Raw genomic sequence first — 15439 nt, forward strand, 5'->3', positions numbered from 1 at the left:
GATTTTAAGCATGACTGTCTTTACCTCCTAAAACAATCAGTGGCTTACAACATATAATGGATGAGTTTATACTAGACGGACACCAGAAATCACACTGCAGTATATTTAGAATGATGTACAGTATAGTTTTAGGCAATTATTGTGGGACATGTTTATGGAGTCTAAATAGTGCCACAAAGCTCAATATTCCTTGCCACACACACACAGGCAGATGAACTAAATAAGGAAATAAATTATCTGATTTCTCCCTTTCCCAGCAATCAAATGTTTCCATAGCTAGATAGCATGAGCTACCAGCATTTACATGACAAAGTAAACAAATGGGGTAACTATAAAACCTCCTTCAAATTGAGCTCATCCTCTGGTAACTTCACCAATTCATCCAAGTAGTTTCTGTCTTTCTATAGTTTATTTATTTTTAACATAACACCGTAGCCCACAAATATGGGATTTCCTGGTATTCTCATATCCACTCAAATACATTACCTGATCCACCTTAGCGTTTCAATATCAACCAGCTGTCATGGTTTAGGGTTTAGTGCCTCCTACAAATCTACTTCAACTTACTTCGAAAAGTTCTTCCAAAAGGAAGAAGCCAGGCAAGTAAGAGAAGGCTGACATTCCTTGGTCCGTTCAAACAACGGGAGGCGTCAAAGTCTTCCTGGGAGTGCGCTAAGGCAAGGATGCTGTATTTTGGAATAACGACCACAACGTGTGATTAAGATACTGTTCAGAGTAGGATGTGAGCAATATTATGTTACGTGGAGGACTGTGGTTAGTTTGGCCATGGTGTACACCTGAAGTGAGAACAAAGCCCTGAGAAGCGTGTTTGCAAAGGCGGGGGGGAGGGGGGAGACAAGCAGAGACCGGGCGGCAACGAGTGCATTGCGACCACTTAGCCAGCAGAGGGCGGGCAATACCGGGAGGGAGGGGGAAACACTCAGCGACACGTGACCGTTCCACGGATCAGGCGGCTTAGCTCGTCCACTCACCCGCAGCGGCCGCATTCGGGTCTCCGCGCGCTGAGCTCCACGGGCAGCTCCCAGAGACCTTCGTAGCACTCTTCGCTTCCCTCGGTTGCGTTCTCAGGTGCAGGAGCTGTAGGCTGCCGCTGCTCCTCTCCGTTCTCCGCCGCGTCAACCGACAACGGCCCCTTTTCCATGGCTGCTGCGAAGAGTGAACTCAACTGCTTTATGTGCAGAACGGGCCAGCTGTAATCCCTGGAGTCTGCAGGCAGAGCTGAGGGAGCCTGCCTTGAAATCTTCTAAGCAGCCGAAACGGCAGCCTGGTCCACCTCTGTTTCCTGATGTGCGTCTCTTAAGGACACGTGAAGAAAGACCGGCTCTGAAACCGAAGAAGCCCGAAAAGCAAAGCTTGGACACGTGGTTAGAATGTGTCCGCCTTCCCCTTTCCTGGCACCCACAACAGATGCAAAAAATTGGTCTGTCATTGGCCGCAAGAGGGCTCAGCTAGAAAGTCTTGTTAGTTTCGTGTGATGGAGAAGAGTGCGGGCGTGGTTCGGTATTGTTTAGTATGAAAAGTTTATTTGCCAATGCTCCACGTAGTTAGAAGGCTTTAGTTCCAGGGAAGCATGCCTATAAATAAGAGTCATGTTTAGAAGCAAGTATTGTAATCTGTCCCAATACAGCAGCCCTATTAAACTGATCTTCCCAGTTTACTTTCAGATCTTTGATTTTACTCAAGACTGGTTTACTGGAATCATTTGCTTTAATTTGAATAACATAAAGTGGATTGCCGAATGTTCAGTTTCACAGCATGTGGAAGTAGAATGCTGCCTGGTTTGTGGTGCCTTGGACAACTAGGACTTGCTACTACCCAAACTCTCAATCACTGGGTAGGTCCCAATAAATTCACTGTATGCCAGACTTGGGAAAGCTGTATTAATACTTTGTAATTTAAGCTTGTTTATGGGATGATAAAAAATGATTTTCCAAGTAGCATAAGATTAAACTTTAAAAAAAAATCACATATAAGTCCTGTGTCTACTGTAGTGATTATTTCAGAAATCGGCAAGGTGCAACACCTCTAAGATTCAGAGGCAAAAATTTACTTTTGATATATGAACACATAGAATCTGTATACATCTTCTTAAAGCATGTATGCTTTTTTTTAAAGTACCAGTCCCACAACTACAACACAATTCTAAGGAAAGTTGCATCTATCTGAAGGTATGGCAGGTGGATGCTAAAGTCATTTTTCTACACCCTCCAAAATGCTTTTTGTAGAACTCCAAAGCATTGAACTGTCAAATTAAAATTCTCTTAATATCTAAACTCCACAATTATGTAGAAGTCCTGAAATCTAACACAACTATGTTAAATTATGATTGCATAAGGTCATGATATACATTTCATCACTTACACTGTGCAAAATACACTATATTGCCAAAAGTATTCGCTCACCTGCATTTACTTGCATATGAACTTACTGTAAGTGACATCCCATTCCTAATCCATAGGGTTCAACATGACATCGGTTCCTACCCTTTGCAGCTATAACAGCTTCTGGGAAGGCTGTCCACAAGGTTTAAGAGTGTGTTTATGGGAATTTTTGACCATTCTTCCAGAAGCGCATTTGTGAGATCACACACTGATGTTGGACGAAAAGGCCTGGCTCTCAGTCTCCACTCTAATTCATCCCAAAGGTGTTCTATTAGGTTGAGGTCAGGACTCTGTGCAGGCCAGTCAAGTTCCTCTACACCAGACTCTGTCATCCATGCCTTTATGGACTTTGCTTTGTGCACTGGTGCACAGTCATGTTGGAAGAGGAAGGGGCCAGTTGGGAGCATGGAATTGTCCAAAATGTCTTGGTATGCTGAAGCATTCAGAGTTCCTTTCACTGGAACTAAGGGGCCAAGCCCAGCTCCTGAAAAACAACCCCATACCATAATCCCCCCTCCACCAAACGTTACACTTTGCACAATGCAGTCAGACAAGTACTGTTCTCCTGGCAACCGCCGAACCCAGACTCGTCCATCAAGTTGCCAGATGGAGAAGCGCGATTCGTCATTCCAGAGAATGCGTCTTCACTGCTTGAGATTCCAGAGGCGGCATGCTTTACACCACTGCATCCGACGCTTTGCATTGCATGTGGTGATGTATGGCCTGGATGCAGCTGCTTAGCCATGAAAACCCATTCCATGAAGCTCTCTGCACACTGTCCTTGAGCTAATCTGAAGGCCACATGATGTTTGGAGGCCCGTAGCAATTGACTCTGCAGAAAGTTGACGACCTCTTCGCACTATGCGCCTCAGCATCCGCTGACTCCACTGTCAGTTTATGTGGCCTACCACTTCGTGGCTGAGTTGCTGTCATTCCCAAACACTTCCACGTTCTTATAATACAGCTGACAGTTGACTGAAATATTTAGGAGCGAGGAAATTTCACGACTGGATTTGTTGCACAGGTGGCATCCTATCACAGTTCCACTCTGGAATTCACTGAGCTCCTGAAAGCCACTCCTTCTTTCACAAATGTTTGTACAAACAGTCTGCATGCCTAGGTACTTAATTTTATACACCTGTGGCCATGGAACACCTGATTCTGATTATTTGGATGGGTGAGCGAATACTTTTGGCAATATAGTGTATTTTCAATACTGTTCTGGGGATTAAAAAGCATAGCTTAATTTTATGTCTCCATAAATGTCCTTTGCAGAAGCTCCCTAAATAGAATGAAATATGCACAATACAAAATTTCTAGATTTACCTAATAAAATAAATTTGGAATTACAAACCTCACTAAACAAAGATGTGATTTCCTTTTTATGCCTTAGTAAGATATGGTGACCCAAACTGGCTTTTTAGCCAAGGTTTATGACTTACGACTGTTGTGAACCAAGCCAACTGGGTATATTAAGGTTAAAACCATGGGTTACATTGGTTTTAACCTTAATATACCCAGTTGGCTTGGTTCACAAGTTGTACCATGGGTTACATTGCTGTTTAAACATAACCTTGTAGTACACAACTGTGTAAATGTGAGGCAAGTTTACTATCTGGAATTGTAACCATAATTGTAATCTTATAGTGCTTTCTATTGATATGTGAATCCCACCAAGAGCTCTATGTCAATCACACTTATGATGCACAGATACTTGCAGCCTAAAAGATCAGAAACTACAAGTAGGTAGATATTCCTTCCCACATCTACCTGTTTCATCACTATATAGACCAGTTTTTATCAACTTATAGTCTCTGAATATGTCACACATCAGCTCATGTAAATTATCAGTTATAGTGGTTGGTTAGCTAGGGAAAATGGACAACCCACACACAAAACACAGTTCTAAATAAAATGAAAAAAGTATTTCAATTTTATTTTAGCATTTGCAGTACAATATTTGATTTTTACCTCACTTTTGTTTATAAACAATGCAAGGTGATGAATATATCCTTCCTCCTTTTTCCCCCAAAATAACCCTGAGATGGATTGGGTTGAAAGTCCAAAATCAATACCTAAACAGAAACTTACAACAGTGCTGTGAATCCGACAAATTCTCATCTATTTAGTTTTTCAGTAATGTAGCAAACTTAACATAACCCATCTGCCAGTCCCAACTAACGGAACACTTTATCCGCAAAAATAAGGTCCACTGAACTAAGGGGCTTATTTCTACGTAAATACCTATAGGACTTGAATATAGGAGGAAGAGAATCCAATTTGTTTTCACATTATGTCTTCCTGGGTCGTTTGCTCTGAACATTGCAACTTTATCGAAATGTAATAGTTCTCACGCTGCACGGAAGTAAACTAGCACCGCTATTGTCACATATTTTTTATCCACTTCACGCGCCTTAATCTGACATTTATCCTAGAGAAGCACAAACGTATCAACGCAGATGCAATAGAGCTTTCTTGCCACCTTCACCGGCGGCCGAGAGCTGTCGTAAAATATCGCCGCGTGTCAACACTACGCATGCTTCCGAGCCCATCTCCCCGTCTTTCAAAAGAGCGCATGCGTGTGTCCGCTGTCATCCAACCTAGTGCTGTTTATGTTAGAGAAAGGGAAAACAAAAAAAATGTTCGTCGTTTAGGGGAGAGACGTCATTGTTTCATTGATCTCGCGATGTTTCTTCGCATTATGAGCTTTCGGAGCAGGCTCTCGGATTGAGGCTGCCGGAGGAAGGCGTCTTGAGGCGGAAGGAGAGCTCGCCTGCGTGATTAGCCAGAGAGAAGCTCTCGGTCTGCCCATGGAGGGGAGGAGCCTGTGAGGAGGCCCGCCCCACACTATGTCCGCCCGTCACCTCCTCCTCCGGCTCCTGAGAGACTGATCAGCGGCCGAGCAGCTCACAGAGCATCGGCGGTGGGCTCAGAGGGCTGCGTGGCCGGCCGGCCGGTCGGTCTAGAGCGGAAAAAGGACGGTTCCGCTATGAACCTGCACCAGGTGCTAACGGGGGCTGTCAACCCCGGGGACAACTGCTTCTCCGTGGGGAACGTCGACGGCCACCCTTTCACGGTGAGTCTGCCTCACTGTCGGGGCCGGTTAACGGATTCCTCCTGCGTCCTCTCCCCGGCTCCTGGCTGGGTTTGGCCTCAGCCTCAGCGCGGAGCCGGATGGCGTCAGCGGGTGGTTCAGCAGGTGCCTTATTAACCTGCGCGCGACCTGTCCGCACAGCGTCGGTGTCGGCGCCCATGTTAGTTTTAAAAACGGGGGTGGGTGGTAGATGAATCCTGGTCCTTTCTGAACTAAGAAAAGGGGCTAGTTTGGGAAGGCTTTATTAATCCTTTGGTTTCCTTCTCCGTCTTCCTTTCTCTTGTCAGTATTTTTGTTCCTATTCATCCTGAATTCGCCTTTACCAAAGACATAATGTTAACAACTGAATTGTATTCCTCCCTCACTCCACCCCTCAGCGACTAATTTAAATATATGAAACATGAATATCAGAGTGAAGAGGAGGAAGAGGTGCTAGCATTCAAGCTTTTGTTTTTAGCTTCCTTATAGTCAGAAAGGGGAAGGCTTATTTGTTCGGACTTCATTTTCTGGGTTCACATGACTCCCTTTTGGATTATAAACAAACAACCGGCTTTGTAACCTTCTGACTGGTTATGAGAATACTAGGTTAAATTATCTGACTAGTTTGTGAATCTCTAGCTACATTCACAGTATGCTTAAGCCCCAAGCCTTGGTTAAGGAACAGTAGTAGGGTTTCATGCCTAAGCAAGGGGTTGGACTAGAAGACTTCTGAGGTCCCTACCAACTCTGTTATTCTATAATCATCTATAATGTCCAACCCAGTAAATCATATTACTGCTTAACATACTGATCTGATCTCACACAGTATGTTTCCCACTGCAATCTCTAAACCCAATTCCATTGTAATCTAGCACAGTGCATTGAATATGAGAATTCTTGCATCTTGCGAATACAATGTCTCTCTGTTGACCCCAATTATTTTATTTGTATTCAAAGACTGACTTCTGGTTCTTCATTAAGTTTGTAATTTCTATTTATTTATAACTCATATTTATAGCTCATGAAAGTCCTTGAGCTGACTCTAGGTGTTAAACAGAATTAAAAACAAATAATATCAAATGTGAAATAGAACAAATGTCTTTTAAAAGCTTTTACAAATGGAGCCTACCAGTGGTGGGTTTCTATTTTTTTTATTACCAGTGCATACGTGTGATGCTTCTGTGCATGTGCAGAAGGTTCTCTGCATGCGCAGAAGCATCCGGGCAGGTGGGTAGAACCTCCTGCTGCCACCACTACTAGTTCGCCCGAACCCGGCTGAACCGGGAGCAACCCACCTCTGGAGCCCACATCTGTCAATATTGTGAGGTGGTCCAAATGAAGCATAACCAGAGTACTAGTTCTACTGTATTGTAAGAATGCATTAACAGATTGTTGCCAATCTGAAAGTACATTTATCCCCTGTTACCTTTATAGCCTAAGAAACTATGAAAAATTATTTCTGAGATGTTTGCCATAGCCACATTCTTTTTGCTGGCTAATCCACTGCTTATCTGACCATTGGCCCTGGATATGAGTCTTCCCCCTGCCTTCCAATGTCATTACCACATGCCATTACAAATTCTACTTTAGTTCAAAGCTTGGGGAAAAACTCAGTTTCAAAATATGTTTAAGGAAAAATGTGCCATCTAAACTGGGGCAATGCTGATTCAAAGGCAAGTGTCATGACACAACCAACATCTCCCATCTTCCATAAAATGATATTATTTCTTGGATGAGAATCGAAGTATGCTGAATCTGATTTTCAGAATAGTCGGAAATAATGGGAGAATAATGTTCCCTAAGATAACTAGGCCTTAAGTTAAAGGACTTTGTATATAAGAATCAACTATTTGAATAACACCCATAAGCCTACTGGTAGCCACTGCACTTTTTGCAGGGGAGGTGTTACAAAAATGTACCATTTATTCTGAACTAATGGTCTTAAAAGGACAGCACAAAATCATGTATCATCTGTACAGTATATACTAATCTCACTGAAGAATTGTGGAATTGGAATTTATTAGGGCGTTATTTGTTCGGTGACTAATAGACATGGCTACTAAAACTATATTTTCAGTGTTTCTTACATAAGATTTCATTTAAAAGTCTTAATTTGCTGCTTTGTGAAATTATATCCATTAGTGAAATAATTCATTAGCAATGCAAGAATATTGCTTGTATAGGATATACAGCAAATATTTTGGTATGTTACATTAAACATTGGCTATGTGGAAAGAATAACTGTTGTAATTATTCCTCTTGGAGTAAAATTAGATGGTAGCAGCCATTATATGTTAATTCCCATTTATCTCTACATTTTATATATATTACTATATATAGGAATTGAAAGTGGGACCTTGTGTATTGGAAAGTGTATTAAGAATGTTTTATCAGGTTTTTATTGTGGCATCATCTTGCATTTTTCAAGCAAAGAAGAACCTGACAGACCTTGAAGAACCAGAATTTTACAAGCTAAGCATATGTATTGTTTACCAAATAATCCAAGAATATTTAATGTCAACAATGATAGTTGATGAGAATACAAGGAAGCTTTTACCTCAGAAATCACATTCTTGTTTCAAGTTCCTTGGAAGGCATTCTCTTATTGTAGATGGAGGTTCTATTGTCTCTTTCTATTTTCTTCATTCTGATAAGTTTCTAACAGTACACCCCAAAAAAGGAAATATTGCAAGGCAAGATAATAGATTTAACACTTCAATAAGATAATTAAATCAAGGAAGATGAGGAAGGTGGTAAATTCAGTATAGTCAACTATCGCCTCAACTGAGAATTACTATATGAATACTATATGTATCTTTAATGTAGAATTGGTCTAATTGCGTTATAATGCTGAAGATTTCAATATTTTTTTAAATATAATAGTTTAAGGGGGCTAAATATACTGGAGATGTTCATATATCAGCACTACAGCAGTGACCTTGGCAGAAGCCTGGATTGGTGTATGGGGGCGGCCCTGGACTAAATTGCTCCTATGCTTCTTTCTCTGTATGCTGATCTTGGGGTGGTTTATAGTTTTCTGGAGCTCCAAGAGATGAAACACTAGCAACAATGTCTAGAGCAGTGTTGCAGAAAGACAAAGAGTGAATCTGATCAAGCACAAATGAGAGCCTATATTCAGACATATATCAGCGCAATAAGGATGGCAAAACATTGCTATTTCTCTACTCTTATTGCATCTCTCTATAGCTGCCAAGCTATATAGCTTCCTCTTAAGGAAGAACCACTCCCGATTGAAGGAATAGGATCCATAGGAATATTTCCAGGACTGTGCTGAGGAATATTGCTGTCCAGCAGAGTTCCTCATATTCTCTCAAAGATTGGAATCTGATTGGTTAAGTTCTATTGAATTGCCAAGGAATAGTCTTGTAATATTAATTGGATTATGATTGTGTTATGCCCAAGAAAATGGAAAAGATACTTTGTCAGTCCAGCTACCTATTTATTAGATGTTGGCCACACCTGGGTTAGTAAAACAGCCAGAAAGTAACAACACAGTCCTTTTGACCCTGAGACAAGTGGTGATCCCACCAGACTTAAAGGAAGTGGTGGTATTCTCCCTCCTCAAGAGGTCATGATTTTCTGTTGGAGATTTATCTGTCAGTTTTCAATCTTTCTGGTGAAGGTTAGTTAAAGACCTTTGTCAGAGCTAGGATGGGGTGGGGGTGCATCTATCCTAATGTTCCTTGAACTTTTGTCAGCTTTTGATGCTGTCTGACCCCAGTAACCTTCTGACTGGTTATGGGAATCAGGAGTGCAAGGCACTATCCTTCAGTGATTCACCTCCCTTAGAAGTTAGTTCCAGTCAGAGGAGAAAGATTATGTCTACAAAGCCTTACTTGTGGGGTACCTTGTTTAGCTGCTCTTATTGCCACAATGTAATCCTTAAGTAGGGAGTTTACACCTCTGGCTGGTTTTGTTCATTATCTTCCAGTGATGATCTAGACATCTCTTTTGTAGTTTCATTTCCTAAGCCCTTCGGAAATCCAGGAAGCCCCATGGGATTGATGAATATGGTAAAGCCATATGAGTACAATCTGATTCAAGATTCCTGTCCATATCTATTCCAGGTGAAGTTTAAGCTCTCAAGTGGAACTGACCACCAGCTACCCAGGAAAAATCCCAATGTGCCTTTGAAGCCCATCAAAGGCCATTAATCACCTTGAATGGATTAAACAGGAGCATACCAATCCTAGGGCTAATGACTGTGGGGTCCCATGTCAAACTGTAGATCACATCATGGCCACTGTAAGCTGAGGGCATTTATACCAGTCCAGTATCTGAGTTTTTTAAAATATAAACAATACTCTACCTCAATGGTTAGATGAGACGTTGACATTTGAATATAGATCTTTTTGACATTTATAGTTTTTGGGATTCTACTAATGTATTTGAAATGTTAATTTGTATTGCTAGTACATGTATAATATGCCATACAGTAAATAAATAAATAAACTGAACAGGAAGTCCTACTTCCCTGCAACACCTGAGCTGATCAGCTTAGGATAAACAATTACATGGCTATAATAATAATTGTTTATTGTTTGTTGATAACTTTGAGATTGCACATGATTCTTCTAGTGGTCTGGTTTTAGCTATTATAGGCCCAAATTTTAACTGAGGCCAAATTTTAGATCCATTTCTACTACATTGTAAATGTAGAAGGAAATAGTTTGATGTTTCTTTTTCTCTTCCTTATTAAGTGATTGAATCCAATGGCCTTTTCGAGTGGCAAATAGGTATATTTAGAAAAATGTAGAACGTGTTATATGACATTTCTGACAGTTTAACATGGACTACATTTCTGAATATCTTCCTGAATTTTTAAGAACTTTTCAAATATATTATAAGCTTTGCCTTTATTGAAGGCATTTAGGAATCTTTTAAGGCTATCTCTGAAATGATGATTCAAGAGTCATTATGTTATGCAGTTTCATTTATAAGGACAAAACTAGTCATTCACTACCTCCTGATAATCATGTGATATGTAAAAGCCACAGGATGCTCAAATAGTTCCTCCCCCCTTGGTGGAGTCATAAATCTCCAAAGGCATCTCTTATAAAACAATTATATCTCAAGTTTGAGAGCTCATAAAAGGAAAGCTTATATGGTTCATAGATTGTACATTTTCCCTTTGTGATTATATCTTAATGAAATTCATGAGATAAAAATTAAAGGTATTCTGGGAGGAAACATATAAAGTGACTATCCACATAGCATCTGAAAAACTTTTTTATTTATGTTAGTAGTAGATATTAAGGTAATATTCCTTTGCATTATAAACATGATTGAAAGTACATGTGTAGACTGACTTATGGACACTAGATATTGTTCCTTTCTTTGGGCTATTAACAAAAAATAAAAAGAACAATTATTTAGTCAATTTTCCTTTTTTCCTCCTGTAGGCTTATGCATCAGGATGCGACATAGTGATATTGGGGACAGATTTTGAAAGATTACAAATAATTCCTGGAGCAAAATATGGAAATATACAAGTGGGATGTGTAGATTGTTCCATGCAGCAAGGGAAGGTAAGTAGTAATGGCATTTAAGCTTTATTCTAATTTGCTATACAATATGATTATAATAATGACATATCAAATTCTGTACTTGCTGTTGGGAGTGATTCACATGGATCTATGCTTAAATAGATAAAAAAATCCATAAATATATACTTAATTAGACTTAAATGGAAATATATACTTAATATATAACAATTTCTTGCAGTTGAGTACTCAATTATATTTCTAGATTCAAATGTATTTATTAATTATGTTGAATAAATTTACTTTCTCTCCTCTCTCTCTCTTTCTCTCTCCCTCCCCCCCCTCTCTCTCACACACACATACACATACACTTTATGCAACATATATATGCTATATCAATCTCTGTGTCTCTGTGTATGCATTGATTTTTGTTCTAGAGAAGCTAGGAATATAGATATAGCAGTATACCGTGTTTCCCTGAAAATATGACCCAAAAAGAAGGCCAACCCTGATTTTTGCGGTGGGCATAAATATACGCCCTCCCCTGAAAATAAGCACTAGTGAAGGGATGGGGTGGCCAGCAAAGGAGACAGTTTTTCCCTTCCCTAGCACTTCATGGAGGTTCAGCCGCTTAATTGCTGCCCACTGAGCCAGCTGCCGGCTTCCTCCCATTTCCTGCCGATCATTCTGTATTTGGGATTGCAGCACCAAAAACACATCTCCAAAAGGTTCAATCCGAAACCTTTAGCCTTACAATCCTAGGAGGGGCGTCTGTGCTGCGATCCCAAAGAAAGAATGGTGTGTATGTGTGTGTGTGTGTGTGTGAGAGAGAGAGAGAGAGACTTTTTTTTTTAATGAGAAGTTGGAAGGTCTGAATTTCTGGTATTTTTTTTTTAACATGGTTGCACAGACTAATTTTCTTGACCTGAATGCGCAACAGAGAACGGAGCTGGAAAGCAGTTAGTGAAGGGATGTGGCTCCCCTGGGGAGGGAGGAGGGTTTGGGATGGGTAGCCTGGCTGAAGGGCCTTCAGGTAAGCCTGTATGGGGCCTTAGGGCAGCTCTGCAGCCCCTGCCTTGCTTCATCCTCCACCCTCCCCACCACTTTGCTTCATTCTTCTTTGCAACATGCAGCCTCTCACAGTAACAAGAATTGCAGGCAATTCCCAAGATTGCCTGATTCTCAACCAGCCAGCTGCATGGTAAGAGGGAGCTTCCTGTCCACCTGAAAGAGAGGCTGGGTTGTATAAAGGGCTTTCCCCCTTTATACAAGACCCTCTCAAGCGCCAGGCTGCAGGCTTCACCCCAGAGAGCCTCAATTGGGGCCAAGCTCTTGGCATTGCGGTAAGACTGTTCTTGAAGGGGGCGCGAGGCACATGGAGCCTCCTGCTGCTTGTGCAGCCTCAAATCAGCTGTAAAAGCAGCTGCAATTCTTGCTGTCTCTTCTCCTCCTTTATGGGCACGGCAGGGCTTCCTGTCCTTCAGCCCCTTTATGGATGCAATTTGAGGGTGGCAGGTGGGGTGGGGGCATCTTGCCTGACTTCCAGCTCCATCACATTTTTCACCATTGACAGAGCTGTTGACGGAGCTGGAAGTCAGGTAAAACGTGCTTCTCGCTTCTCCCCCTCCCCACCTGCCACCCCCAAGCTGCACCCCAAAATAGTAAGGCCAATAGTTTATTTCGGGGTTCAAAAATATAAGACAGGGTCTTATTTGGGGGGAAACATGGTATTATTTGTCTTTATGTTGTATGCAACCCACAATCATACTGTTTGACTTGGACTGCCTTACAGATATTGTAAATAAATAATTATTTATTGGCTGATATTTTTTCAGTCAACAGGACATGGTTGAATAAACTTCCGTGCCTTAATAATTCTATGAAATGGAGACTACAAAAACTCTGACTTAAATTGCAATTTGTTTTAGATTGCAGCTGCTTATGGAAATATAATTTGCATCTTTGAGCCAGTCAAACATCTAAAGCAGAAGAAGAATAATTATGTAAGTGATTAATCTTTTCTGTCATATTAATTAATTATACACACAATGTGATTTGCTTTGATTATTTCTGAAATGTAATAAAGTTTAAGTGGATTATTAACAATTACACAAATTTTCCTGAAATCATAATAGAGTGCATTGTACTTAAGACATTAAGAAAAACTATATTGTTGACTTAAGTTTAAATTTTTCATGGAATTTTTGGTAAGTTTAATTCATTTGATTGATTTTATCCAGCATTTGCACTGTTAACGGTTTTTAATAGCAACAAATGGCCTTCAGACTTGAGGCTAGTTTTAGCTCCCATGTTTTAAATTTTTATCAACTATTAGACAAAGCACAAAGTATTATAGAAACTGTTGAATTAGCACCAGACTTTTGTAAAGTGTCTGAAAAAAGCCAGCTTTCTTTCCATGTACACCATAACTACCATACGGTGTACATTGCTGAGTGGCAATTTTTTTCCCTTTCTCTTCCTATAGTCCTGGAATTTCCAGAGAATTTTTCATCGAAGGATTAAGCTGCACAGATTACAAGTAGCATTCTAGGGAGTGGAAAGTTTAAGTCACATTTGGTTTAACTGCTTTATTTTTATATTAAGATGTCTGGATTTTTAGCCCTTTACTTATTCATTCCATAAAAGAATGGAAACTTTCAGGTGTCCTGAAAGTACAAATGATCTTGGAATACAAAGCACTGGAAGTTTGACTTATGCAACTGTAGTGTCTTTCATGGTACAATACTGATCACTGCTTTTCAATTACATTTCAAAATTAATTGACCACACGATGAGTTTCAGTGAATTTGCCTGAAAGACACTAAAACAAAATTCAGAGGGAGTTCTTCAGAGGGAGAAAAAAGAAATCAAAGCCACATATAAGTAACATCTAAGATCTAAAGATGAATCTTTCCCATGTTTATTCTTTAAAGCTAGATAATTGGAGGGAATGGACAAGCTAGTACTTATTTCCTGAAATGTTTTATACAAGCTTCTTATTTAAACATTTAAGGAAATAAGTACAGTTGGAATGAATAAATGACACATTGTCAAACAAAAGGAACATTGCAGCACAACCTTTCATGCTTCATACTGTAATAAAGTTTACTTAATTCAATATAACCTATTATAGTGTGTGTGTGTGTGTGTATGTATGTATATATGTATGTATGTATGTATGTGTATGTATATATATATTTATTTATTTATTTATTTATTTATTTATTTATTTATTACATTTATATGCCGCCCTTTTCCCCAAAGGGGACTCAGGGCGGCTCACAATTCAATCGGGGAAGGAGGTGTGTGTGTGTGTGTGTGTGTGTGTGTGACTCTCTCTGTGTGTGTGTGTGTGTGTGTGTGTGTGTATATATATATATATACACACACACACACACACACACACACACACACACATTACATACATATACATATATATATAGAATTATAATGATCAAACTTTGCTCCTAATACGGTTTGTTTTGTGGAATAGATTAATATGTTTGTGTGATACCTGTTACATCAATGGTCTATTGTGTTTGTCTTGTTAAACTTGGTTTTAGTGTTTTTCTTTCTATAATAACAGCTAACCAGATACATAATTTTATTTCCATTTATGCTAAATGTTGTTTTAAAAGGGTACAAATGTTTAAAAATATTTTTTGCCATATCAGTATTCTGGTTTAATAAAAAAACAATTCTGTTAGATTTATTACAAATTTTTCAGTTTCAACAGATTCCATGCTATATTTAAGGATTTCACCTTGTGTTTTATGTGATTTTAGGGATTATTTTATCAATGGCAGAATTCAGATCAGATTTGCTTGGAACATGTTGTGCATAATTTAACCTGGGATCCCACAGGTAAGGAAAGATACTTCTTTCTTAGGTTTCACCCTGATCTAGTTTTATTTTAAACATTTCTAGTCACTTTTCAGTATATTTCCAGATGCTTTAAATTATCAAAGCAAGGCAAGAATATACACTCATAATACCCACACACGTAGACATGAATATATGTATTCATAGCTTTTAATTGTTTACTTTTAGCTTACTTTCAACTTGAGATTTTCCCCCAGTTCTATAAATTAAAAAAGTTCTTCTAATATATAAAGCTATACAAAAGAAAAAGTTAAAATCTACAAGTTAAAAAATTACCAGAAGCAGTTTACTACTTTATGAAGTATGTGTTCATTTTCCATTATTCAAAGTTTTTAGTTCAGATCTATCTCACCTCTCTACATAAAGACTTTGATATTCCTTTTCTTGTCTTGTAAATTGATTGTTATATTTATTCATTTCAGCTTGGTGCTTTAATCACCAGAGTGTTATTTATTTAAATATTTTAAATGTTTATGATACTTTAGATTAGAAGATTGATTAAAGGAAAGAGAGTATTAGGAATAGTTAAATGTATAGATTGCAAAAATATATCCATAAAATAAGTTGGTGTTTAAATT

General features: G+C 39.3%; 2 protein-coding genes across 2 annotated transcripts in view; one reads left to right on the forward strand and one right to left on the reverse strand.

The window, feature by feature from the left end:
* The window catches only part of DTWD2 (DTW motif tRNA-uridine aminocarboxypropyltransferase 2), a 75641-nt gene extending 74291 nt beyond the window's left edge, over positions 1-1350 (reverse strand). The window contains exon 1 of the mRNA XM_087715835.1: positions 993-1350. Coding sequence (XP_087571961.1) covers positions 993-1162 — 170 coding nt within the window. The 5' untranslated portion in view covers positions 1163-1350. The remainder of the gene's footprint in view (positions 1-992) is intronic.
* A 3886-nt stretch (positions 1351-5236) lies between these two features.
* The window catches only part of DMXL1 (Dmx like 1), an 84153-nt gene continuing 73950 nt past the window's right edge, over positions 5237-15439 (forward strand). The window contains exons 1-4 of the mRNA XM_087715836.1: positions 5237-5478; positions 10899-11024; positions 12908-12982; positions 14765-14843. Coding sequence (XP_087571962.1) covers positions 5392-5478; positions 10899-11024; positions 12908-12982; positions 14765-14843 — 367 coding nt within the window. The 5' untranslated portion in view covers positions 5237-5391. The remainder of the gene's footprint in view (positions 5479-10898; positions 11025-12907; positions 12983-14764; positions 14844-15439) is intronic.

Source organism: Thamnophis sirtalis, unplaced genomic scaffold, assembly GCF_051295495.1.
Source record: "Thamnophis sirtalis isolate CommonGarterSnake01/CBP01778 unplaced genomic scaffold, rThaSir2_p1.2 scaffold_5, whole genome shotgun sequence".
Classification (NCBI taxonomy): Eukaryota; Metazoa; Chordata; class Lepidosauria; order Squamata; family Natricidae; genus Thamnophis; species Thamnophis sirtalis.